Source organism: Nyctibius grandis, chromosome 17, assembly GCF_013368605.1.
Source record: "Nyctibius grandis isolate bNycGra1 chromosome 17, bNycGra1.pri, whole genome shotgun sequence".
Taxonomy (NCBI): domain Eukaryota; kingdom Metazoa; phylum Chordata; class Aves; order Nyctibiiformes; family Nyctibiidae; genus Nyctibius; species Nyctibius grandis.
This window is the reverse complement of record NC_090674.1, coordinates 1164580-1188968: the sequence shown is the minus strand read 5'-3', so window position 1 is coordinate 1188968 and position 24389 is coordinate 1164580. Positions and strand designations below refer to the sequence as shown.

General features: G+C 64.4%; 2 protein-coding genes across 11 annotated transcripts in view; one reads left to right on the top strand and one right to left on the bottom strand.

Annotated features, from left to right (window-relative positions):
• Positions 1 to 5859, top strand: part of ZNF362 (zinc finger protein 362) — a 10988-nt gene extending 5129 nt beyond the window's left edge. For all 6 annotated transcript variants that reach the window (XM_068414585.1, XM_068414580.1, XM_068414582.1 and 3 more), the window contains 7 exons: positions 1380 to 1443; positions 1563 to 1809; positions 1933 to 2254; positions 2360 to 2584; positions 4138 to 4216; positions 4311 to 4469; positions 4556 to 5859. In XM_068414585.1, coding sequence (XP_068270686.1) covers positions 1380 to 1443; positions 1563 to 1809; positions 1933 to 2254; positions 2360 to 2584; positions 4138 to 4216; positions 4311 to 4469; positions 4556 to 4672 — 1213 coding nt within the window. In that variant the 3' untranslated portion in view covers positions 4673 to 5859. The remainder of the gene's footprint in view (positions 1 to 1379; positions 1444 to 1562; positions 1810 to 1932; positions 2255 to 2359; positions 2585 to 4137; positions 4217 to 4310; positions 4470 to 4555) is intronic.
• On the bottom strand, positions 5780 to 24389 carry PHC2 (polyhomeotic homolog 2). 5 transcript variants are annotated; one of them, XM_068414561.1, is made up of 14 exons: positions 24195 to 24389; positions 17289 to 17477; positions 17053 to 17211; positions 16892 to 16969; positions 15699 to 15860; positions 14395 to 14782; positions 13512 to 13816; positions 11488 to 11632; positions 9821 to 10029; positions 9546 to 9674; positions 8867 to 9003; positions 8498 to 8639; positions 8094 to 8373; positions 5780 to 8007 (listed from the first exon to the last, which is right to left on the bottom strand). In XM_068414561.1, exons 2-14 carry the CDS (start codon positions 17430 to 17432, stop codon positions 7853 to 7855), a joined length of 2433 nt encoding a protein of 810 aa, XP_068270662.1. In that variant the 5' UTR covers positions 17433 to 17477; positions 24195 to 24389; the 3' UTR covers positions 5780 to 7852. The 5 variants fall into 5 exon arrangements, with proteins under 5 accessions (XP_068270662.1, XP_068270664.1, XP_068270661.1 ...); XM_068414563.1 differs by having other exon boundaries at positions 8867 to 8981; positions 9545 to 9674; positions 24195 to 24388; XM_068414560.1 differs by having other exon boundaries at positions 8094 to 8376; positions 24195 to 24388.

Genomic DNA, 24389 nt, shown 5'->3' with positions numbered 1-24389 from the left:
GGAGGGCGGAAGAGAAGGGACGGAGGGCGCGGGGCACCTGCAGCTCCAAAATAATTTATAAATAATATATAAATAATTTATAAATAATATATAAATAATATATAGAGGGGGGTTTCTGGGCTCGGGGTTGGGGGCTCTGCCGTGCGACACGGCTCCTGTTCCTCGCCGCTCCGCGTCGCCTCGTCCCACGCCGCTCCGTACCGTGAGGGCCGGGCCGTCCCCTCCTCCCTGCCTCAGTTTCCCCCCTCGCCCCAAAAAAACGAGCCTGGAGGGGTCTGGCCCGTGGCTCTGTTTCAGACTGGGGTGCTCCGTCCTTAGTGGGACCGGGACCCCCTTTTGGTGGGTGCTACAGGGAGCTCGGGGTGTGATTTAAACCGAGTGGGTGCGAGGAGGAGGAGGAGGAGGAAGGCTCATCGCCACATCCCAGCCCCAGGGTGTATTTTTTACGGGAGCAGGGATGCTCCCGGGCAGCCCCGGTGCCGTTTGAAGGAGGCAGACGCAGGCCGTGCGCCGGGGCGCTCCGTGCCTCAGTTTCCCCGAGGCACTGCACCCCCGAATCCCCCCACCCCAAAGGCTTTCGGGGACGCGCTTTGCTGCCGGGGCTGCTCTAGTTTCTCCCGGCCTGGTTTCTATTCCCACAGCTCCTCGGGGACCTCTCCTGTCCGTCCCACCGGGGTCCCTTAAACCCCCCGTAAGGCGGTTTGCCGGCACGGCCATGCCCGGTTACGCCGGGCCGTTAACAGCGGTGGCGTTTCCTCGCCGTCCCCCTTTGCAGATGGTTTCTATTACCCCCAAGATATTTTTATTACCCCCAATTAATTTGAATTAATTTTTCCCGACGTGTTTAAGTGTCTCTATACACCTCCCGGCCCCGCTGCAGCCGGGTGTTCCTTCCGAGCTGCTCGTTGACACCGCTGGTCGCTTCCCTTGGGATTAGGGGGGGGCTTTTTTTTGGGGGAAGGGCTTTTTTTTTGAGGGGGGGAGTTGGGATTCATCCAGGGTTGGCGGTGGGTTCGCTGTGCCGCCATCCTGCTCCCGTCCGCCTCCGCGATCCCTCCTGGCGATACCGGTACCTCTGGGATTTGGGAGATTTGGGGGGGTTTACCCCAAATTTCCCCCCTCCAGGTCTTTGCTAAATCGCGTCCTCGGGTGCTCGCTGGGGTTTGGGGTCCTCGAGGTGCTCGGGGTCCCCCTGACCCCGCAGAAGTTGCGGGTGGGGAGGATGCTCAGGGGGGTTCCCCCGCTCCCTGCCCGCTGTCAGAGCCTGGCTGGGGCTTTTTTGGGGGGGGGTTGGTGTCGGTGGGGGCTCAAGGGGTGTGTGGGGGTCTGTGCGGTGGCCGGTGCCACCCCCTAACCCTCTGCCCCTTCTCTCCCCACAGGATGGCGGAGCCTCGCTTCAACAACCCCTACTTCTGGCCGCCCCCCCCCACCATGCCCAGCCAGGTAGGACCCCCCCCCACACTGGGACTGCGGGGAGGAGGGAGGACAGACGGACACAGGGGGGGTCCCAGTTCCTCCCCCCTTGACCCCCGTCCCTCTCTCTGCCTTCTCCACCCCACCAGCTCGACAACCTGGTCCTGATCAACAAAATCAAGGAGCAGTTGATGGCGGAGAAGATCCGCCCCCCGCACTTGCCCCCCACCTCCGTGGCCTCCCAGCAGCCCCTCCTGGTGCCCCCCTCCCCCGCCGAAAGCAGCCAGTCCATCATGTCCCTCCCCAAGCTGCAGCAGGTCCCGGGGCTTCACCCCCAAACCGTCCCCCAGCCCGACGTGGCCCTGCACGCCCGGCCGGCCACCAGCACCGTCACAGGTACCGCCGCGGGTGGCAGATTTTGGGGTGGGATCCCCCGAATTTGGGACCCTACTGGGAGAGAAGAGGGAGGGGGGTGGGTGCTCCCTAACGTGAACCCCCCGTCTTTGCCCCCCACCCCAGGGTTGGGGCTGGCTTCTCGCGCGCCGGCTGTCAGCACCTCGGAATCCAGCGCGGGGACGGGGACCAGCACCCCATCGACGCCCACCTCCACCAGCCAGAGCCGCCTCATCGCCTCCTCGCCCACCCTAATCTCAGGAATCACCAGCCCCCCCCTCCTCGACTCCATCAAGACAATCCAAGGTCACGGCTTGTTGGGGGCCCCCAAAGCGGAACGCGGGCGGAAGAAGATCAAAGCGGAAAATCCCTCGGGGCCGCCGGTCCTGGTGGTGCCCTACCCCATCCTGGCGTCGGGGGAGACCGCCAAAGAGGGCAAGACCTACAGGTAGGCACCCACCTTCTTGGGGGGGCACCAGGGTGACGGTGGGGTGCCCTCCCTCCTCGCCCCCAGCCCGGTCCCTGCGGGGTTCTTCCCCCCGACCTTCTGCAGGTGTAAGGTCTGTCCCTTGACGTTCTTCACCAAGTCGGAGATGCAGATCCACTCCAAGTCGCACACGGAGGCCAAGCCCCACAAGTGCCCCCATTGCTCCAAATCCTTCGCCAACGCCTCCTACCTGGCCCAGCACCTCCGGATCCACCTGGGCGTCAAACCCTACCACTGCTCCTACTGCGAGAAGTCCTTCCGCCAGCTGTCCCACCTCCAGCAGCACACCAGGTGAGGGCACGGCGTCCCCGCAGGGCTGGGGGTGGCCCAGGAGGCTGGGGGGGGGGACCTTCAACCTCGTCTGCCCTTAGGGGGTGGTGGGGCATCTGCCCAGCCTCTCTTGTACCATGCTTGTCCCTACCATGTTAGTTGTCCCCACCACCTTCTTCATCCCTGCCATACTCATCCCCACCACGCCAATCAGTCCCCACTGCCTTCATCATCCCCACTACACTCATCGTCTCTGGCACCTTCATTGACTCCACCACACCAATCCATCCCCACTGCCTTCATCATCCCCACCACACTCATGATCTCCACCACCTTCATCGACCCCACCACGCTCATCTGTCCCCACCACACCAATCCATCCCCATTGCCTTTGTCATCCCCACCACAGTCATCGTCTCCAGCACCTTCATCGACCCTACCACACTCATCAACTCCACCACCTTCATTATCCCCACCATGCTCCCCGTCCCCACCACACTCATGATCTCCACCACCTTCATTATCCCCACCATGCTCATCGTCCCCACCACGCTCGTCTGTCCCCACCACAACAATCCATCCCCACCACCTTCATTTCCACCACCTTCTTCATCCCTGCCACACTTATCCATCCCCACCATACTTACTGTCCCCAATGCCTTCATCATCCCCACCACGTTCATCATCTCCAGCACCTTCACTATCCCCACCATGCTCATCTTCTCCACCACCTCATTGATCCCACCATGCTCATCATCTCCACTGCCTTCATCATGCCTGCCATGGTCATCTGTCCCCACTGTGCCAGTCTGTCCCCACTATCTTCATCACCCCCACCACACTCATCATCTTTATTGACCACACTCATCCATCTGTACTCTGCTTATCATCCCCACGACCTTCTCCATCCGTCACACATCCATCCCCACCACACTTACTGTCCCCACTGTCTTCATCATCCCCACCGCTCATCATCTCCAGCACCTTCACTATCCCCACCATGCTCTTCTCCACCACCTTCATCCACCCCACGACAGTCATCTCCATCACCATCATTGACTCCACCATGCTCATCATCCCCACCACCTTCATCATCCCCACCACGCTCATCTGTCCCCACCAGCTTCATTGACCCCACCACCCTCATCCATCTCCACTGCGCTCATTGTCCCCACCACCTTCTTCATCCTGCCACACTCGTCTGTCCCCACCATGCTTACCGTCCCCAGTGCCTTCATCATCCCCACCACAGTCATCATCTCCAACACCTTCATTGACCCCACCATGCTCATCACCTCCACTGTGCTCATTGTCTCCACCACCTTCTTCATCCTCATCATCTTCTTCATCCCTACCACACTCATCTGTCCCCACCATGCTTACCATCCCCACCACCCTCATCATCTCCCCCATCTCAGCTCTCCCCTGTACCCCTCTGGGCACTTCATCAAGCGATGGGGCAACGTCACTGAGGCCACCGTCCTCCCGTCCCCGCTGTCCCCAACCCGTGGCGTGGCAGCAGGGTGGCACAGGGTGAGTGGCCCATGCCCTGACCCCCCTCTTTGCCCCGCCAGAATCCACACCGGCGACAGACCCTACAAGTGCCCGCACCCCGGCTGCGAGAAGGCCTTCACCCAACTCTCCAACCTCCAGGTGAGCGCGTGGGGCGGTGGGGCCACCCCAACCCCCCCTCGTCACCGGTTGGGCACCGGTTGGTCACCGTAACCCCCCCGTGTGCCGTTCCCAGTCTCACCAGCGCCAGCACAACAAGGACAAGCCCTACAAGTGCCCCAACTGCTACCGCGCCTACACGGACTCGGCCTCGCTCCAGATCCACCTCTCGGCTCACGCCATCAAACACGCCAAGGCCTATTGCTGCAGCATGTGCGGCCGCGCCTATACCTCGGTGAGCCGCCGTGGGGTGGGGGGGGGCACCCTAAACACCCCCCCCGTGCTTCATCCTCACCCTTCCTCCTCCTCCTCCTCCTCCAGGAGACCTATCTGATGAAGCACATGTCCAAGCACACGGTGGTGGAGCACCTGGTCAGCCAGCACTCGCCGCCGCGGACGGAGTCGCCCGGCATCCCCGTACGGATCTCCCTCATCTAACCCTTTATTTGGGGGGGGGGGACACACACAGACAGCCAGGAGACCCCCCCCTGCCGATGAGGAAGAAGAGGAGGAGGAAGCAAACCCTGCAGCACCCCGAGCCGGGTGCAGGACGTGTCCCCCCCCACCCACCGCAGGTTTGGTGACACCCAAAGACGGTTTCAGAGCACTTTGAATCTCGGCGGTTTGGTTTATTTTGGGGGGGGGCAACGGGGGGGGAGTTGGGGGGTTCCCCCCCCCCCAGCCCATTTTTGGATACAAATATATTATATATATTTATTGGCCAAGACCTCGGTGCTGCTAAAAACCAGAGATTCAGCCCCAAAATGAACCGTGATGGAGAAGAATGAAGCTGGAGACGGGGGGGGCATGTCCCTACGTGTCCCCCCCACCACGAACCTCCTTTTGGGTTGATTTTAAACCATTTTGGGGTTGTTTTGAGTTGCTTTCGGCGAGGGGAGACGCCGCCGGGCAGAGCCACCCCCCCAGGGATCCCCAAAATCCACATTGGGGGGGGCAAATCGCTTTGCCTTGTGCAGGGGAGGGGGCAATGTCCTGCCCCCCCCCAAAAAAAAACCTCCTCTAAATTCTCGACGTTTTGGGATATTTTTTATACACTTTTTAAGCCTTAAACTCATTCTTTGGGGTTTTTTTTTGTTGTTGTTTTTTTTTCTTTCCCTTTATTAATTTTTAATCCCCCCCCCAATTATTTTTTAATCCCCCCCATTATTTTTTATTCCCCCCCCCATTATTTTTTATTCCCCCCCCTCCCCCCCTCGATGTTGTACGATATCAATATTGTAACCTTTTTTGTCAGCATGTTAATACCGTGTAAATACGCCTCTTATACACCCCCCCCCTCCCTTTTCCCCCCCCCCCAATAATTTTGGGGCGCTTTTTAACTTTTTCCTCGACGGAAATCCTAGCGCTAGTTCTTACCTTATTAAAAAAGGAGTGAAAAAAGGCAAAAAAAAGAGAAAAGAGGAAAAAATGAATTAAAAAAACAGCCCCCCCCCCCCCTCCTCATCCTGCATCGTGGGTCACGGAGAAGCTGGAGGGGGGGGGGGACACAAACTGGTGGCACCAAGGTGTGACCCCCCCCCCCCCCCCGGAGCGGTGCCCGTTGCCCAAAAAAATTAAAAAAAGAGGAAAAAAAAAATAAACCAGAACGATAAAAAATTAATTAAAAAAAACTTTGGGGTTTTGTGTTTGTTGGGGGAGAAAATGGTGGCTGGAGGCGGGGGACATGAGGGGCTGGTGGCTTCTCTGGGGATGAAGGTGGCAGCTGTGGGTCACGCGGACAGCGGGGGGGTGTCCCCAGGGGAGGGGGGGCACCAGCGTCCCGTGGGGTGGGGGGTGCTGGGCCGAGCTGGGGACCCCCCTGGGGACCAGCAGGGCTGGGGGGGGATGAGTGACCCGCTGCTGCTGGGGCACCGGCCCTGGGGACACCGTGGGGTGGCCACCACAGCTGGGGACAGCTCGCCAATGTGGGTGGGGGGACCCCTCACCACAGCCACCAGCTCCAAGGACCTGTCACCAGCTCAGGGGACACCTCAGCAACATGGGCACCAGCTCAGAGGACACTTCACTGTGGCCACCAGCTCTGGGGACATGTCATCAGGGTCACCAGCTCCAGGGACACCTCACCACCACAGCCACCAGCTTCAAGGACGTTATCACCACCACAGGCACCAGCTCTGGGTACACGTCACTGTGGCCACCAGCTCTGGGGACGTGTCGCCATGGACTCCAGCTCTGGGGACACCTCACCAACATGGGCACCAGCTGTGGAGACACTTCACTGTGGTCACCACATCCAGGGACAGGTCACCGTGGACACCAGCTCTGGGGACACATCGCAATGGCCGTCACCTCCGGGGACACCTCACCAACGTGGGTACCAGCTGCAGGGACACCATCACCTTGGTCACCAGCTCTGGGGACACCATCACCATAGGCACCAGCTCAAAGGACATGTCACCAGTACAGGAACCAGCTCCAGGGACACCTCACCGTGGCCACCAGCTCTAGGGCGATGTCACCATGGGCACCATCTCCATGGCCACCTCACCACCATGGCCATCAGCTCCAGGGACACCTCACCCCAGGCCCCAAGGACACGTCACCACAGCCACCATCGCCACGGTGCCACCACGGTGGGTGTCCCCTCATCCCCCTCCCCACCTCACCTACTCTGGGGCCCCATGTCCCCGAGCACTGGCATTTCGGGGTCACCCCGCAGGTGGGGAGTGTCCCACTGCCACCACGGGCCCCTGGGAGGAGGGAGCTGGTGGGGGGGGGACACACCTCAGCCCCCCCCTCACTTGGGGGGCAGCAGGGGCACCCCCAAGGCCAGCGGGGAGGTGACCCCAACCCTGTCCCCATCACCCACAGTGTCTCACCGCCCTTGGTGGCACTTGGGGACATCCCAAATTATCTTTTTTTTTCAGTGTTTATTAAAAACAAACGAGGAAAAAACGGGGGGGGGGGGAGGGGGGTGTGTGTGTTTTTTTCCTTTTTTTTTCCTTTTCTTTTCTTAAAAAGACCGTGGGGGGGTGGGGGGGGGATGGGAGGGGGGGGCCTTACCTGCCTTGGTGGGGGGGGGGGTACTTACCGGGGGGGGGTCCTTACCTGCCGGGGGGGGCCCTCCCCCCATTGCCACCGTCCTTTAAGGTGCCCCCAAACCAGCCCAGTATGAAGGGGGGGGGGTGACACCTCCTCTGCACCCAGGCACCCCAAGACACCCCCCCCGGGGCTAACAACCCCCCTGTGGGCTAACACCCCCCCCGTGGGGCTATCAACCCCCTCCCAGGGCTGGTAGCCCCAATCCCAGCTGAGGGGGGGTGCCCCCCCCCACGTTAAGGCAATCGTCCTGCTTCCTGCCGTTTTGGGGATGGGGACACGGGGGAGACGCAGGGACCCCCCCACTCCCTGCTGGAGAAGGCGGGGGGGGGTGACCCCCCCCCATATAGGGGGTCGCTATAGCTACGGGCTATATACACACCCCGGGGGGGGCCGGTGCCACCCCGGGGCTCAGTTGTGCTCAAAACTGGCTCCCTCCCCCCCCCCAACTCCCCATAACCCCCAATTCCTCCCCCTCAGCGAGGCGGGGGGTTAAGGGTGGGGGGACAGGGAGGGGGGGGTGTCCCTTGGGTGTCCCCCCCCCCCCCCCACCCGCCTCTAGGAGTCCTTGAGCATGTTGATGCGGGCGTAGATCTTGAGGGCGGGCCCCAGTTTGATGTTCATGGTGCTCATGAGATGATCCTCCTTGAGCAGCAGCAGCGCTTGGCCGTCGATCTCCTGCGCCCGGAACTCCTCCGCGATCTCTTGGCAACCTACAAAAAAACACGGGGGGGGTCAAAAAAAAACCCCCCCCCCCAAAGATTTGTGGGGTGTGGGGGGGTGTCGTGCTGCCCCTCACCCGGCAGCGAGCGGATGAACTCGTAGACGTCCTCCACGTTCCACTTGCTGGGCTCGCTGGGGAGGAAGCGGTGCCCGATGGCGGCCAGCTCGCGGACGTGGACGTCGGGCAGCTCCATGTCGCGCAGTTCGAGGTCGCGGTCGCCCTGACGCCGTCGCGACGTGGAGGAACTCGCCGAGATGGGCGAGAGCGGCTCCTCGTAACTCGAGTTATCCGAGCAGCGGCTCGAATCTTCTTGGCTGTGGTTGAGCTGTAACGGCGGCGGCGGCGTCACCGGCGGCTGCTGCGGGCGGGGGGGTGGGGGGGGACACGGAGCAGCGCCAACCTCAGAGCCCACCCCCCACTAGGGGTGACATCGCCCCGAATTTGGAGGGGGGGGGGGACACAAATCCTGCTCCTCTCACCTGTTTCTTGGTGTCTTTGCCCAGGGGGGGCAACGGCCCCTTGCAGGCGCGGCGGCGGCCGTGGGGGGGGCCCCCGGGCTTCTGGAGCTTGCTGCGGTCGGGGTGGAACAAACCCACCCGCTTCGTGCAGCCCACGTTGTACCTGGGGGGGAGAATATTTTTTTGGGGGGGGCAGGTTATTCTTTAGGGGGTGAGTTATATTTTTGGGACAGGGATTATTTTTTTGGGACAGGGATTTATTTATGGGACAGGGATTTATTTATGGGAAGCGGGTTAATTTAGGGGAAGGGGGTTAATTTTTTGGGGGGTGGGTTATTTTTTTTAGGGGGGGTTGTTTTTTTTTGGGGGAGGGGGGGAGGTTTCTGTTACCTCTTGGCACAAGCCATGGAGCAGAAGCGCTTGGACCGCTTGAATTTATAGGCGAAGTCGACGCGGCCGCAGAGCTCGCATTTCAGCTTGGGGGGGTTCCCCTCCTCTTTGGATTCTGGGGGGCGCGCAGGGACGCCCAGAGAGAGAAACGCAACGAGCTCAGCCGTGGTGATGGCGGGGGGGGGGGATGACACCCCCAAAAAACCACCTGGCTTTAAGGGGGGGACACCCCAAAAACCCCATGTGGCTTTAAGGGGGGGGATGACACCCCCAAAACACCACGTGGCTTTAAAGGGGGACACTCCCCCCCCCAAAAACCCCATGTGGCTTTAAGGGGGGGACACCCCAAAAATACCACCTGGCTCTAAGGGGGGGGACACCCCAAAACCCCACCTGGCTTTAAGGGGGGGGGGAGACAACCCAAAACACCACCTGGCTTTAAAGGGGGGGGACACCCCAAAAACACCACCTGGCTTTAAGGGGAGGACACACACCCCCCAAAACACCATGTGGCTCTAAGGGCGGGGACACCCCAAAACACCACATGGCTTTTAGTGGGGGGCACCCCAAAACACCACCTGGCTTTAAGGGGGGACACCCCAAAACACCATGTGGTTTTGTATGGGGAGGGGGCTTTAGCTGAGGAAGGAATGATTGTTTTGGGGGGCCGGGCGCTACCTTGTAGATAAGGTTCCTCCATCTCGGAGTCGGTGGTGGTGGTGTTGTCCTGCGGCGGGAGCTTCTCAGCCAGCAGCTCCTGCGCATACTTCTTCTTCAGGGTCCCCACCAACAACGAGGAGCGACCCACCTGGGGTGGGGGAAACAAAACCCGCTCGTGGGTGCTCCTACCTCACCCCAAAAATCCCTCCGTCACCCTAAAACCCACCCAAAACCCAAAAAAACCCTAAAAAAAACCCTAAAAATGAGGCTGGGGTTGAGCCGTGGGTACGTTACCGGGAACGGTTCCGCTCCTTCCTGGATGACGAAGCCCTCGATAACGTGGGTGAGGATTTGGGGTTTCACGATGGCCTGAGGCGGTTTGTTCTCACCATTGTGGGGGGCAGCGCCGGCGACGGTGGAGGCAGAAGCGCCGGTGCCCGAGGTCATGCCGGGAACGGTGGCGAGAGGCTGGGGCTGAGCATGAAGGCGGTCGGCGGGCGGCTCTGCGGGGGCGAGGGGGGACGTCAGCTTCACGGGGAGGGGGGGGGGGATTATGGGGGACGCGGTGACGCCGGCGGTGACGCCGGGGCCTCGATTACCATACAGCTGCTATGGGAAAGGGGGAGGAAGGGGGGGGGGGAGCAGCTGCTGCCGCTCCCAGTGGGTCCCAGTAAAGTTCCCGTATGCCCCCCCAATCCCTCCTGTGCCCTAAAGAGCCCCCAACCCCCCCCAGTGCACCCCAACATCTCCTGGTGGATCCTAGAGAGCCCCAAAATACCCCGGCAGACCCTAAAGAGCCCCTAAATATGCCCAGTAAGCCCCCAGTAAAGCTTCAATACAGCTCAATAAGGCCCCGGTAAGTCCCCAGTACACCCCAGTAAGGCCTCAGTACAGCCCAGTAAGGCCAAATCTACCCCGGAAAGACACGATCTACCCCTGTATGCCCCAATAAAGCTCAATAACGCCCCAGTAAGTCGCCAGTACACCCCAGTAGGGCCCCAATACACCCCAGTAAGGCCCGATCTACCCCGGAAAGCCGCGATCTACCCCGGTGTGCACCAGCAAGGCCATATCTACCCCAGTACGGCCCAATACACCCCAGTAAGGCCTCATCTGCCCCAGTACGGCCCAGTAAGGCCCCATGTCCCCCAGTAAGGCCCCATCTGCCCCCGCACGGCCCGGTAAGGCCCCGGTAGGCCTCACTAGGCCCCGCTAGGCCCCACCACCATTGTCCGGCGCCGGAGCCCGCTCCCCCCCGGCCCTACCTGCGCCCGGGCCGCGGCTGCGGAGCCGGGACCGGAGGAGGGCGGGGGGGGGGGGGGCGGATACGGAAGTGAGGTCAGCGCCCGCCGCCCCGCCGGGCCGGGCCGGGCCCGAGCAGGCCGGGCCGCGGCGGGGCGGGTGCGGGGAGGCCGGGCCGCACTCACCGGCGGCGCTCAGCGGCTCGGCGGCCCCATGGCGCGGGACAAAGGCGGCGCGGGCGGCGCTGGCGGGGCCGGAGCGGGGACAAAGGCGGCGGCGGCGGCTGCAGGGCCGGGCCGGGCCGGGGCGGCGGCGGCGGCTGCGCGGGGAGGGCGGGGCCTGGCGCTGGCCACGCCCCTTGGGCGCCTATTGGCTGCCGCCGCGCGCGCGCGCGCCCACGCGGGCAGTGGGCGGAGCTTCGGGGCGGGGGCTGCTGGGGCGGAGCCGCAGCCGGGGGGCGGGGCCCTCGAGAGGGGCGGGGCCACGAGAGGGGCGGGGCCACGCCCCCTCCCCTGCCCACGCGTGGGGGTGGGCGCGCCCACGTGGTGTCACCTACGGGGGGGGGACCCTCCCCTGGGGACCCCCCTACACCCACCCCGACCCCTCCCACCCAGTGTCACCCGTGGGGTGACGCCACGGGCACCCGTGGGCTCCCCCCCCCCAGGCCCCCCCCGTGCCTCAGTTTCCCCCCGCTGCGGTCCACGGTGGGGGGCCCTTACCGTGCGCGGGGGGCCGCTCGCCCGCGGGGGTGCCGGGGCGCGGGGGGGCGGCGGGGGGCGGCGGCGGGGCGGCGGGCGGGCTGGCGGCGCTCCTCGGGGCGGGCGGCGGGTCCCGGCGGGCGCCCTCGGGGACCCCGAGCGGGGGCTGCGGCGGCGGGAGGGGGCACACGCGTGTGCGGCGGGGTCAGGCGTGTGCGCGGCACAGGGGCACGCACACGTGTGGGCGGGGGGGCGTGCGGATGCGTGTGGGTCTGGCACACGCGTGTGCCTGGGGCGGGCGTGCGTGCGCACACACGTGTCAGGCACACGCGTCCACACGCACATGATGGGGCATGCACATACGTGTGCATGGATCCAGTACAGACACACACAGATGCATGCGTGGGTCTGGCACACACGTGCCTGGGTCGGGCATGCGTGTGCACACACACGTGTCACTCAGGCACACGCATCCACACACATGTGCATGATGGGGCACACATGTCTGCACACACATGTGCATGAATCCAGTACACACACACGCACTGGCATGCGTGGGTTTGGCACACACGTGCCTGGGTTGGCCATGCGTGTGCACACACACGTGTCACTCAGGCAGATGCATCCACACACACGTGCATGATGGGGCATGCACATGCATGTGCATGGATCCAGTACACACACGCACACAGACACGTGCGTGGATCCAGCACGTGCACACACATGCGTGGGCCAGACACACACGGATCCAGCACACGTGTGCATGGACCCGGGGCACACGTGCAAGCACACATAGGTGTGGGTGTGGCAAAGCTGTGCACACACGTGTGCATGGCTCCAGTACATGTGCACGGGTCAGACACACGTGGATCATGCACACACATGCAGGGATCAGGCACATGCACAGATCACGTGCACACGCCCACGTGCATGGACCAGGCAAACACGTCTGCACACACACGTGGACGGACCAAGTACATACACGTGCGTGCATGGACATGTCAAACCCGTGTGCACACATGCATGGACCAGGTGCACACACGCACACCCACGTGCATGGCTCTGGCACATGTGCACATGCACACACGTGCATCAGACACATGGATTAAGCACATGTGCCCAGATCAGGCGCACACCTGCACACACACGTGTGTGGATCAGGCACACACGTGCACACACCCATGTGCATGAATCCAGCCAACCCACGTGCACGCACGTGCACGGAGCAGGTACACGCACGCACAGGCCTGGCACGAGTGTGCACACCTGCATGCATGCAGACACGTGTGGATCAAGCACATGTGTGGGGATCGGGCACATCTGCACACGCTGTCCCCTGCACAGATCAGGCACACACGTGTGCACACACATGTTCACACACACATGTGCAGGGATCAGGCACCTGCACCCCCCACGTACACACATGTGCACACATAGACACACATGTGCAGGGATCACGCACCTGCACCCCCTGTGCACACACAGATGTATACAAATGTGCACACACACACACGTGTGCAGGGATCAGGCACCTGCACCCCCCACGCACACACACACATGTACACACACGTGCACACACACGTGTACAAATGTGCACACACACACGTGTGCAGGGATCAGGCACCTGCATCCCCCCACGTACACACACACGTACACACATGTGCACACATATGTGCACACACACGTGTACAAACATGCACACAGACCTGTGCAAGGATCAGGCACCTGCACCCCCCTGTGCACACACACATGTGTACACATATGTGCACACAGACACATGTGCAGGGATCAGGCACCTGCACCCCCCACGTACACACACACACACGTGCACACACACATATACAAACATGTGCACACACACCGTGTGCAGGGATGAGGCACCTGCACCCCCCATGTACACACACACACACGCAGGGATCATGCACCTGTACCTCCCCACGTGCACACACAGCACGTGCACACACACACGTGTGCAGGGATCAGGCACTCCCCCCCCCACGCACACACACACGTGCACACACACCAACCCCCCCGTGCCCCCTCACCGTGCCGGGCTGCAGCTGCAGGATGACGGCCGAGGCGTGCTGGAACTTGCGGGGGGCGCCGGGGCAGGCGGGGGGGTGCCCGTTGGGGGGGGGGCCGCCGCCTTCACCCCCTGCCGGCCCTTGCGGCGCCCCCGCTCTGGGCTGGGGGGCCGGGCCGGGGCTGGCGGGGGGCAGCGGCTGGAGCTGGGGGGCGGCGGGGGGGGGCTGCCCGCGGGGGGGCTGCGGCTGGATGACGAACTGCGGCGGCGGCTGCGGCGGCTTCGGTGGCTGCGGCAGGAACTGGGGGGGCTGCAGCGGGGCGTAGGCTGCGGGGACAGCGACGGGGGACAGGGACCCCCCCCGGTCACCGGGACCTCGGCCCCAAAGGCCCCCACCCCCAGCATCCCCCCGCTCCGCTCGCTCTAGCCTCTGTTCACTCTGGTGCCTACTGACGACAGCGCTGCCAGCTCCTGCTGTGGCAGGAGGCGGCCGGGCTCAGGGTGTCCCCGGGGTAGCGGGTGCCCCCATTTCGGGGGGCTCCAGCACCCCATGGGACTCGGGGACCCTATGGGTGCTGAGACCCCCTTGGGCAGGGCCCCCGAGGGGGTGTGGGGTCCTAAATACAAGGGGGGTGCTGCTGCACAGGCAAAACCTGTGTGGGCCATCGTTAGGTTTCAGAGTGAACGCCCCGCAGGCGGCTCGGCCGAGGGCTGTGCCCACCCTGCTCGCCTCACCCCGACCTTCTGAGCACCCAACGGGGAGGGCGACACCCTGAAGTGGGTGTAGGGGGTTGCCGGTCCCACATACAGGTAAGAAAACCATCGTTAGGTTCCAGAGTGAACACCCCACCCTGTGACTCCCCCCAGCACCCACGGGTGCCCCCCGCCACGGCGTAGCACCTTACCTGGGCTGACGAGCGGGTGGGCGGCAGCGGGGGCGGCGGTGCGGGCCAGGGGGTGGGCGCGGGCGTCGGGACCCTCGGCTTTTTTGAGGTGCTCGGTGGGGGGGGGGTCCGGGGGGGGCCCCCGAGGGGGGCCAGCCCGGGGCGGGGGGGGGGCACCGCCGGGGGGCTTCATGGCCAGGGCGGGGAGGTGGGGGCCGGCGGGGCGCAGGGCCAGGCTGTGCACCTGCAATGGCAGCGGGTCAGGGGGGGCCCCGGGGTGGGGGGCTGGGGGGTGGGGGGTGCGGGGTGGGCTCACCTGGGGGGCAGCGGGTGGCGGGGCGGGTGGTGGGGCCGGTGCGGGGCTCTCGGGGCGGACGGCGCTGACGGGGCCGGTGGGGGTGAAGATGAGCTGGGGGGGGGGGCACAGAGAGTGGGTGCGGGGCCCCCCCATGGCGTGGGGGGGGGCACCCCTTGTGTGTGTGTGTCCCCCAGCGTGTCCCTATGGGGTGGCACGTGTGGGGTGTGACACATGTGTCCCCCCATCCGTGTCAGGGGCACCCTATGGGGTCTGGGCACCCCAGTGTGGTGGGGGGACACCCTATAGGGGCCTGACCCCCCCCAAAGGCCTGTGGGTGCCCTGTGGGTGCCCTGGGGGGGCTGAGCACCTCACAGCGGAGCAGATGACACCTGACAGGGGGGCTGGGGACCCCCCCAGAGGAGTAAAGGGTCTACACGCCCCATAGCAGGGTGAAGGACACCCTATAGGGCCTGGGCATCGTCCAGGAGGGTGGGGGGCACCCTATGGGGTCTGGCTGCTCCACAGTGGGACCATGGACACCCCAAGGGTCCCAGCCATCCCATGGGTCCCAGTACCCCACAGCAGGACCAGGAGCACCCCATGGGTCTCAGCCACCCCACAGCGGGACCACGGGCACCCCACAGTGGGACCACAGGCACCCTATGGGTCCCAGCTACCCCACAGCAGCACCAGCAGCACCCCACAGGTCCCAGCACCCCACAGCAGGATGACAAGCACCCCATGGGTCCCAGCCACCCCAGAGCAGAACCATGATCACCCCATGGGTCCCAGCACCCCACAGCAGGACCACAAGCACCCTATGGCTCCCAGCCACCCCAGAGCAGGACCATGGGCACCCCAAGGGTCCCAGCCATCCCATGGGTCCCAGCCACCCCACAGCAGGACCAGGAGCACCCTACATTCCCCACCACCCCACAGTGGGACCATGAGCACCCTACGGGTCCCAGCCACCCCATGGCTCCCAGCCACCCCCCAGCCCCGGGGCAGGGCACGGGTGCCCCCGTACCATCTGTGCCCGCAGGTACATCTGGGCCTGGCTGGCGGTGAGGGCGGGCGAGGCGGCGTTGCCCAGCAGCACGGCCTGCTGCGCGATGCCCGAGGCGCCGGGGGCCACGCTCTGCGCCCGGTTCAGCAGCTGCGCCGCCGCCGGCGACGTCGCCAGGTTGATCTGTAACGGGGCAGCGGGAGAATGTTGGGGTGCTGGGTGCCGGGTGGGTGCCAGCGGGGTGGGTGCCAGCGGGACTTGGTGGACACCATGTTCCCCATGAGCCAGCAATGTGCCCTTGGGGCCAAGGCCAGTGGTGTCCTGGGGTGCGTGAGGAAGAGTGTGGCCAGCAGGTTGAGGGAGGTTCTCCTCCCCCTCTACATGGCCCTGGTGAGGCCACACCTGGAGTAACTGTGTCCAGTTCTGGGCCCCCCAGTTCAAGAAAGACCAGGAACTACTGGAGAGAGTCCAGCGGAGGGTACGGAGATGGTCAGAGGGCTGGAGCATCTGGTTGATGATCAGAGGACTGGAGCGTTTGGTTTAGTGCTGGACTTGGTAGGGTGAGGTTAATGGTTGGACTTGATGATCTTAAAGGTCCTTCCCAACCCAAACAATTCTATGATCTCTGCTACGAGGAACGGCTGAGGGAGCTGGGGGTGTTTAGCCTGAAGAAGAGGAGGCTCAGAGGTGACCTTAGTGCAGTCTACAACTACCTGAAGGGAGGGTGTAGCGGGGTGGGAATCGGCCTCTTCTCCCAGGCAACCAGCGCTAGGACAAGAGGACACAGCCTCAAGCTTGGCCAGGGGAGGGTCAGGTTGGACATCAGGAAGCATTTCTTCTCAGCAAGGGTCATTAGCCATTGGAAGGGGCTGCCCAGGGAGGTGGTGGAGTCACCATCTCTGGAGGGGTTTAAGAAAAGGCTGGACATGGCACTTAGTGCCCTGGTCTAGTTGCCATGGTGGTGTCAGGGCAATGGTTGGACTCGATGAGCCCAGAGGGCTCTGCCAACCTCGTTGACTCTGTGATGCTTTCAGGGTGCCAGAGCCCTGGCACAGGCTGCCCAGGGAGGGTGGGGAGTCTCCTTCTCTGGAGATATTCAAACCCCGCCTGGACACGACCCTGTGCAACGTGCTGTGGGTGACCCTGCTTGGGCAGGGGTTGGGCTGGGTGATCTCCAGAAGCCCCTTCCCACCCTTAACCACTCTGGGACTCACCGTGGGCTGCTGCGCCGGCGCCGCCTGGGTGCCGTTGCCCCCCGAAGAGCCGCTCTGCCTGTTGGCCGCCAAGCTCGCCTGGGGTAAAAACAACCCCCACGTGTCACCTGGCTGCCGCTCTGCAGCACCCATGGGTGGCCGCGGGGTGGGTGTCCCCGTACCTGCTGGACGGCGGCCAGGCTCTGGAGCTGGGCGCTGGTGAGGTGCTGCTGCTGGAGCGCGGCCGTCTGCAGCATGAGGTGCTGCTGCTGCGCCGCGTACATCTGCTGCAGGTACTGCGCCGCCGTGCTGGGCTGCCGGTGCAGCGCCTGCTGGATCACCTGCGGGGGTGCACAGGTGTCCCCCCACCCCGAAACGCCACCCACACCCCCCCCCACCCCCCCGGAAAGCGCCGTACCTGGACGGTTTGGCGGTCGGGGATGCCGCTGTAGACGGAGATCTGGGGCGCGGGCGGGCGCGCGGGGCCGGTGCTGGTGGGCGTCGTGGCGGTGCCGGCGGCGCTGCTGGCGGGCGGCGGGGCCGGGAGCTGCTCGTTGTCCATGGCGGGGGGCCGGGGGGCTGCGGGGCGGCGGGGGTCAGGCTACAGCTGGGGGGGGGGGGAGAAGGGGTGAGGGGGCACCCTGCGGTGGGACCTGATGGGTGCCCGCGCCGATGGGCACACTGCGGCCCCCCTGGGGTGGTGGGATGGGGATGGGGCCCCCCAAACCCCTCCCTCTGAAGCACCCCCACCCCGGGGTGCACCCATGGGGGAAGGTGGGGGGGGTTGCACCCACGTGGGTGCCCAACCTGGCACCTCCGGTGCCACCGAACCCCCTTCCCCGGTGCCGTCCTGCTGCGTGCGAGGGGGCTGGGGCCGCATCCTGCCCCGGTGCTGAGGGAGGGGCAGGGGGTGGACGGACAGAGGGACAGAGGGAGGGAAGGGGCGAGGGGATGGATGGATGGAGGAAAGGGAAGGACGGACGGACAGGGGAGGGATGGAAGGGAGGGAGAGAGGTGGGTGAGGACATGGGGAGGGACAGAAGGACGGACGAGGAGGAGGAGAGGAAGGGACAGACGGACAGAAGGAAATAGGGGCAGTAGGAGAGGGACAAAGGCCAGGAGGGACAGACGGACAGATGGACGGGACAGAAGGAAGTAGGAAAGGGATGGAAGGGAGAGCAGAGGGAGGGAGGAAAGGATAGACAGAAGGACAGACAGAAGGAGGGAAGGGATGGAGAAGGATGGATGGACACGGACGGACGGAGGAAAGGACAGACAGAAGGAGGGATGGAAAGACAGAAGGACAGAAATTAGCACAGACGAAAGGATGGATGGAAGGAGGGAAGGGACCAAGGGCGGAGGGAAGAGGAAGGACGGACAGACGGAAAGAGCTGAAGGGAAGGAGGGACGGAAGCAGGAGAGGGACGGGGGGATGGACAGAAGGATGGACGGGGAAAGGGACAAAGGGACGGACAGATGGAAGGAGAGGGACGAGCAGATGGAAGGAAGGGGATGGACGGGAGGGACAGAAGGACGGGAGGAGGACAGGGACAGAGGGGCGGGCGCTGCGGAGGCCGCAGAAGGGTTGTGGGCAGCACCACCATCACCACCGCCACCATGGTGGCCACCAGGCTCCATGGTCACCAACAGCCACCCACGGCCACCGCGCTCCGGTGGCCACATGTGCACCAAGGGACCTCCGGTCGCCTGCCCCTGACACCCATCCCTGCCGAGCCCCTGCGCTGCCAGGCCATGGGGGCCACCGCCATGGACACCACCGCCACGCGTGTCACCTTGATGGGTGCCACCACCATGGACGCCACCGCCATGCGTGTCACCTTGATGGGTGCCACCACGATGGGCACCACCGCCATGTGTGTCACCTTGATGAGTGCCACTATGATGGGCGACACCTTGATGGGCGCCACCACAGCAGGACCAGGGACAGCAGCGTGGGGCACTGCAGACCATGGACAGCGGCCATGGTGGGTGGCCTTGGTGGCCACAATGGGTGGCCACAGTGGCCATGCCACAGCCACATGGCCCAACCAAACCACACCAGCCGCCTCTAGATGCTGCACGGCACCCGAGGGACGTGGCAGTGGCGACGTCCCCGGCATTGGTGGCCCACGGGGTTGAGTCCCCCGAGGGTGTCAACGCATGCATCCACAGAGGTGGCACCACGTGTCCCCACCGCTGCTTGGTGTGACAACCCCACGGGTGGCCCGTGACGCTCCCCAGCGTCAGGTCCGGCTGCTGGCACGTGCCCACCACGAGCTGGACACATCTTGGGAAGTGCCTTCCCCCCACCGAGCGCCCACAGACCCTTTTTTGTGTGTCCCCCCCCAAGAAGAGCCTGGTGACATCGGGGTGACACAGGGCCACCATGGTGACCACCATGGACAGACCACACTGGGCCCACCCTGAGCCCAGCCCAACGGCGTGGGAAGACCCCGACAGCACCCACCACCCACCCGCCGTGGGTTCGAGCCCCCCCCCCACGTGGATTTTGGGGTGTCAGATGGGGGGGGGACATCGCTTTTGAGCCACAGGTGACAGAGCCAACCCCACGACCCCCCAAAAACCACTAAACCCGCCCAAAATTAAACAAAAAGGGGAAGAATTCTGGCACCGCTGGGTGACGGCAGCACCCACCATGGGGTGGGGGGGTCCCACAGCTGGCACAGGGTGGGACCCCCCCTGAGCTGAGCCCAAAATAGGGGTGCAAAATGATGGGGGGGTGGGGAAATTATAATGGGGGGTGGGATAGAGGGGGGTGAAGTATAATGGGGGGGGGGGCAGATATGACAGTAGGTGGTGGAGTGTGATGGGGGGGTGGGAACTAATAATAAGGGGGGGTAAAATGAGAAGGGGGGGGCAAGATAATGGGGAGGGGTGGGAGATGGTGGGGGGGTGGGTGATGCTAGTGGGGGTGGGACAGAATAGAGGGGGGGGTCAGATAGAGTAGGGGGGGTCAGAATAGTAAACAGTGGAGTATGAGAGTGGGGGGGTGGTAAATAATAATAAGGGGGTGTAAAATGAGAAAGGGGGGGCAAGATGGTGGTGGGGGGTGGGATAGAATGGGGGGGTCAGACATGATAGGAAGCAGCAGAATATGATGGGGGGGTGGGAAATAAGGGGGTGTAAAATCAGGGAGGGGGGCAAGGCGATGGGGAGGGGTGGGTAACGCTAGTGGGGGTGGGACAGACTAGTGGGGGGGTCACATAGAATAGAGGGGGGGGGCAGATATGAGAGTAAGTGGGGGAGTATGATGGGGGGGTGGGAATAATAAGGAGGTGTAAAATCAGAAAGGGGGGGCAAGATGATGGTGGGGGGTGGGAAACACTAATGGGGGGGGTGGGATAGAATGGGGGGGTCAGCTATGATAGTAAGCAGTGGAGTATGAGAGTGGGGGGGTGGAAACTAATAATAAGGGGGTGTAAAATCAGAAAGGGGGGGGCAAGGTGATGGTAGGGGGTAGGAAACACTAGTGGGGGGGTGGGATAGAATGGGGGGGGGGTTGGACATGCCAGGAAGCAGTAGAATATGATGGGGGTGGGAAATAATAAGAAGGGGGTGTGAAATTGGGGGGGGTAAGATGATGGGGAGGGGTGGGAGATGGTGGGGGGGTGGGTGATGCTAGTGGGGGTGGGACAGAATAGAGGGGGGGTCAGATAGAAGGGGGGGTCAGATAGAATAGTAAACAGTGGAGTATGAGAGTGGGGGGGTGGGAACTAACAATAAGGGGGTGTAAAATGTGAAAGGGGGGGGCAAGGTGATGGGGAGGGGTGGGAGATGGGGGGTGGGATGGAACGGGGGGGTGGGACATGAGAGGAAGCAGTAGAACATGATGGGGGGTGGGGGATAATAATAAGGGGATGTAAAATCAGCGGGGGGGGGGGGGGGCAAGGTGATGGGGAGGGGTGGGAGATGCTGGGGGGTGGGATATAACGGGGTGGGGGTGGGAAATGGGGGGGTCTGACGGGGAGCGGCGGCGGGGACCCGGCCCCGGTGGGGTCTGGGCCGGGCCGGGCCGGGCGGTGGGTGCGCGGGTGGGTAAACTGAGGCACGGCGGGTCGCGGGGCGCATGCGCGGCGCTGCCCCCCCCCCTCACCCCGTCCCGCCCCCCCTCACCCACGGCCCGGCCCAGACAAAGCCGCCGGGGCCCGGTAGCGGCGGTGAACGCGGTACCTGCGGCCCGCGCGGAGCGGCTCCCGCCGGCCACGGCCATGGCGCCGGCGGCTGCGGGGGGCGGGGGGGGGGGCCGCGGGGCCGGGGGGGGGGCCCGGTGCCGGCGGGGCCGGGCCCGCGGCCGCTCCCTCCTCCCTCAGGCGGCGGCGCGGCGGCGCGATGCCATAACTCATTTGCATTCCTCCGCGCGTCACGTGGGGCGCGGCGGGCCAATCACCGCCCTCGCCCGCCACGACCGACACGCCCACCGGCGCCTCACCGCGCCCCTGCCGCGACGGCGGCCGCGGCTCGCGCTCGCCATGGCAACGGGGGGGGGGGCGGGGGGGGGGGTCGCCCTGGCAACGGTGGGGAGGGAGGTGGGGGGGGGCCCGCCCCGGGCAGCGGGTGCTCCCCGGGATGGGGGGGACCGGTACCGGCGGGGGGCGGCGGCGCGGGGGAGGTGGCACCGGTGACACGTGCTGCCTGGGGGCACCCGGGGGGCTCCCGGGGCCGGTACCGGCGGGGTGCTGCCCCGGAGGGGAGGGGGCACCGGTCACCGGTGCTGCCTGGGGGCACCCGGGGGGGTCCCGGGGGCGCTCAGGGCCGGTACCGGCGGGGTGCTGCAGCGGGGTGCAGGTGGCACCGGTCCCCGTGTCCCTGCTGTGGCTTGGGGTCACCCGGGGGTGCTCACGGCTGGTACCGGAGGGGTGGTGGCACCGGTCCCTGTGTCCCCGCTGCTGCCTGGGGTCACCCGGGGAGGGTCCCGGGTCCGGTACCGGCGGGGTGTGGCAGTGCAGGGGTGGTGGCACTGGTTACCCGTGCTGCCTGGGGTCACCCAAGGGTGCTCAGGGCTGGTACCAGAGGGGTGGTGGCACCGGTCCCTGTGTCCCCGCTGCTGCCTGAGGCCACCCAAGGGTGCTCCTGGGTGTGCCCATGGCTGGTACCGATGGGATGCTGTGGTACAGGGGTGGTGGCACCGGTCCCCGTGTCTGCGCTGCCACCTGGGGTCACCCGGGGTGCTCCCGGGGGTGCCCATGGCCGGTACCGTTGGGGTGCTGCCCCGGTGGGGTGGTGACACCAGGCCTGGTGTCACCCGGAGGGTCCCCCCGGGGCGCTGGGGCTGGGCAGCGCTGGCAGGACAGCGGGTGGGAGGGTGCTGCTGCCGTCCCCGTGTCCCCAAGCAGAGCGGTGTCACCCTGGAGTGCCCCCAATTTGCTGCACCGCAGGGACGGTGCCACCGGTGGGGACGTGATTTGCAGGAGGGATTTTGGGGCACAGAAATTTGGGGGGGTTAATCACACCCCTAATTAGCTGTGGGCTAATGAGCATCTCCTCATCGGGGGGGTCCCAGAGCCACCTGCAGCCCCCGACCCAGAACGTCACCCCCAAACTTGCAAGGGGGGTTTGGGGTTTGGAAAGGGACTTGGGGGGCTGCAGTGGGGCTTTTGGGTTTGTAAGGGGGCTTGGGGGATTGCAGTGGGGTTTGGGGTGTCTGCAGTGGGGTCTGGGGGTTTGCAGCAGGACTTGGGGGTTGCAATGGGGACTTGGGGTGTTGCAAGGGGGCTTGTGGGCTTGTAAGGGGGCTTGGGGGTTTGCAGTGGGGTTTAGGGGTTTGCAAGGGGGGGTTTGGGTTTGCAAAGGGGTTTGGGGGGTTGCAATGGGCCTTGGGGGTTTGCAAAGGGTATTTGTGGGTTTGTGGGGGGGTCGTAGGTTTGTGGTCCCCCCCGGCCCCCCCGTATAGGTTTTGTGGGGGCAGGTGCTGCCCTCTCCTGCCTGCACTGGGGATGGCAGGGGGCACTGGGGGCCACTGGGAGGACTATGGGAGGGCACTGGGGGGAACTGGGGGGGTACTGGGGAGTTCAGGGGGGTCTGGAGGGCACTGGGGGGTACTGGGGGTGCTGGGGGGCCTGTGAGGGGGTATTGGGCGTATCTGGGGGGACATTGTGAAGTCCTAGGGGAGCTGGAAGGGCATTGGGGGGTACTGGGGGAGATCTGGCGGGTACTGGGTGGAACTGGGGGGGCTGTGAGGGCTATGGGGGGCGCTGGGGGGAACTGGGGGGCTGTGAGAGCTATGGGGGGGGGGAATGGAGGGAACTGGGGGGGGGCTGTGGGAGGATCTGGGGGCACTGGGGGGGAATTGGGGGACTGTGAGAGCTACAGGGGATTGGGGGGCACTGCAGGGGCTGTGAGTGCTATGGGGGCACTGGGAGGAAAATGGGGAAACTGTGGGGGGCTGGGAGGGCTATGGGGGATTGGGGGGCACTGGGGGGGCTGTGAGTGCTACGGGGGCACTGGGGGGAAAATGGGGAAACTGTGGGGGCTGGGAGGGCTATGGGGGATTGGGGGGCACTGGGGGGGCTGTGAGGGCTATGGGGGCACTGGGAGGCACTGGGGGAGCTGCGAGGGCTATGAGGGGCACCGGGGTCTACTGGGGGGCTCTGAGGGCTATGGGGGTCACTGGGGGCCTGTGAGGGCTATGGGGTCACTGGGGTGTGCTGGGGGGCACTGGGGGGCTGTGGGATGGCTGAACCCCCTCTTTGGGCTTCTGACTGCTGCCACAAGGGGCCGTGGCTCCCCCGGCCCCGAGCTGGGAAGGCCTGGCTGAGGCGGGGCTTAGCCCTTGCTTCCCCTTTTTTCCCCTTCTCCTCCCTTTTCCCCCTTTCCTCCCTCTTCCCCCCCTTTTTTCCCCTTCCCCCCTTTCCCCCTTTTTCCCTTATTTCCTTCCTTTTCCCCCTTTTTTCCCTCTTTTCCCCTTTTCCCCCTTTCCCCCCCTTTTCCCCCTTTCCTCCGTCTTCCCCCCCTTTTTTCCCCTTCCCCCCTTTTCCCCTTTTTCTCCTTTTTTCTGTTTCCCCTTTTCCCCCCCTTTTTCCCTCCTTCCCCCCCTTTTTTCCCCCTTTTCCCCTTTTCCCCCTCTCTCTAATTCCCCCCTCTTTTTTCCCCTCCTTTTTTCCCGCAGGTTTCCAGATGCTCTGCACCCACCCCCCCCACCCCCCCACCCCAAAACCACCTCACCCCACCGCCCGGCCCCCATCACCCCCTTTCCACCCCAAACCAACCCACGCCGTGTGACGACACCCCCAAACCGGGGCCACCCTCGGGTACCACCACGGGGCCAAGGTGACACCCATCGAGCAAACCTCCCGCATCCCTTTACCCCTCGGAGACGCGGCTTCACGTTGGGGTCCTGCATCCATAAACCCCCCAAAAATACCGGCGTGGGGCCAGGGGCCCGCCCGGTGGTGGCGATGGGACGCGGGTCCCGCTCGCCCCGGGGGACCGCGCAGGAAAAACTTCATAGGCCCAAAAAATTCTGTTATTGTTCGCACGCAGCGGGGCCACCATTGAGCCG

Coding starts and splice junctions, on each gene's coding strand:
- PHC2 (XM_068414560.1), bottom strand. CDS start 17,432: ATGGACAACGAGCAGCTCCCGGCCCCGCCGCCCGCCAGCAGCGCCGCC. Junction 16,970..17,052: donor GCCTGGCCGCCGTCCAGCAG/GTACGGGGACAC, acceptor TTTTTACCCCAG/GCGAGCTTGGCGGCCAACAG. Junction 14,783..15,698: donor TGTACCTGCGGGCACAGATG/GTACGGGGGCAC, acceptor CCCCCCCCCCAG/CTCATCTTCACCCCCACCGG.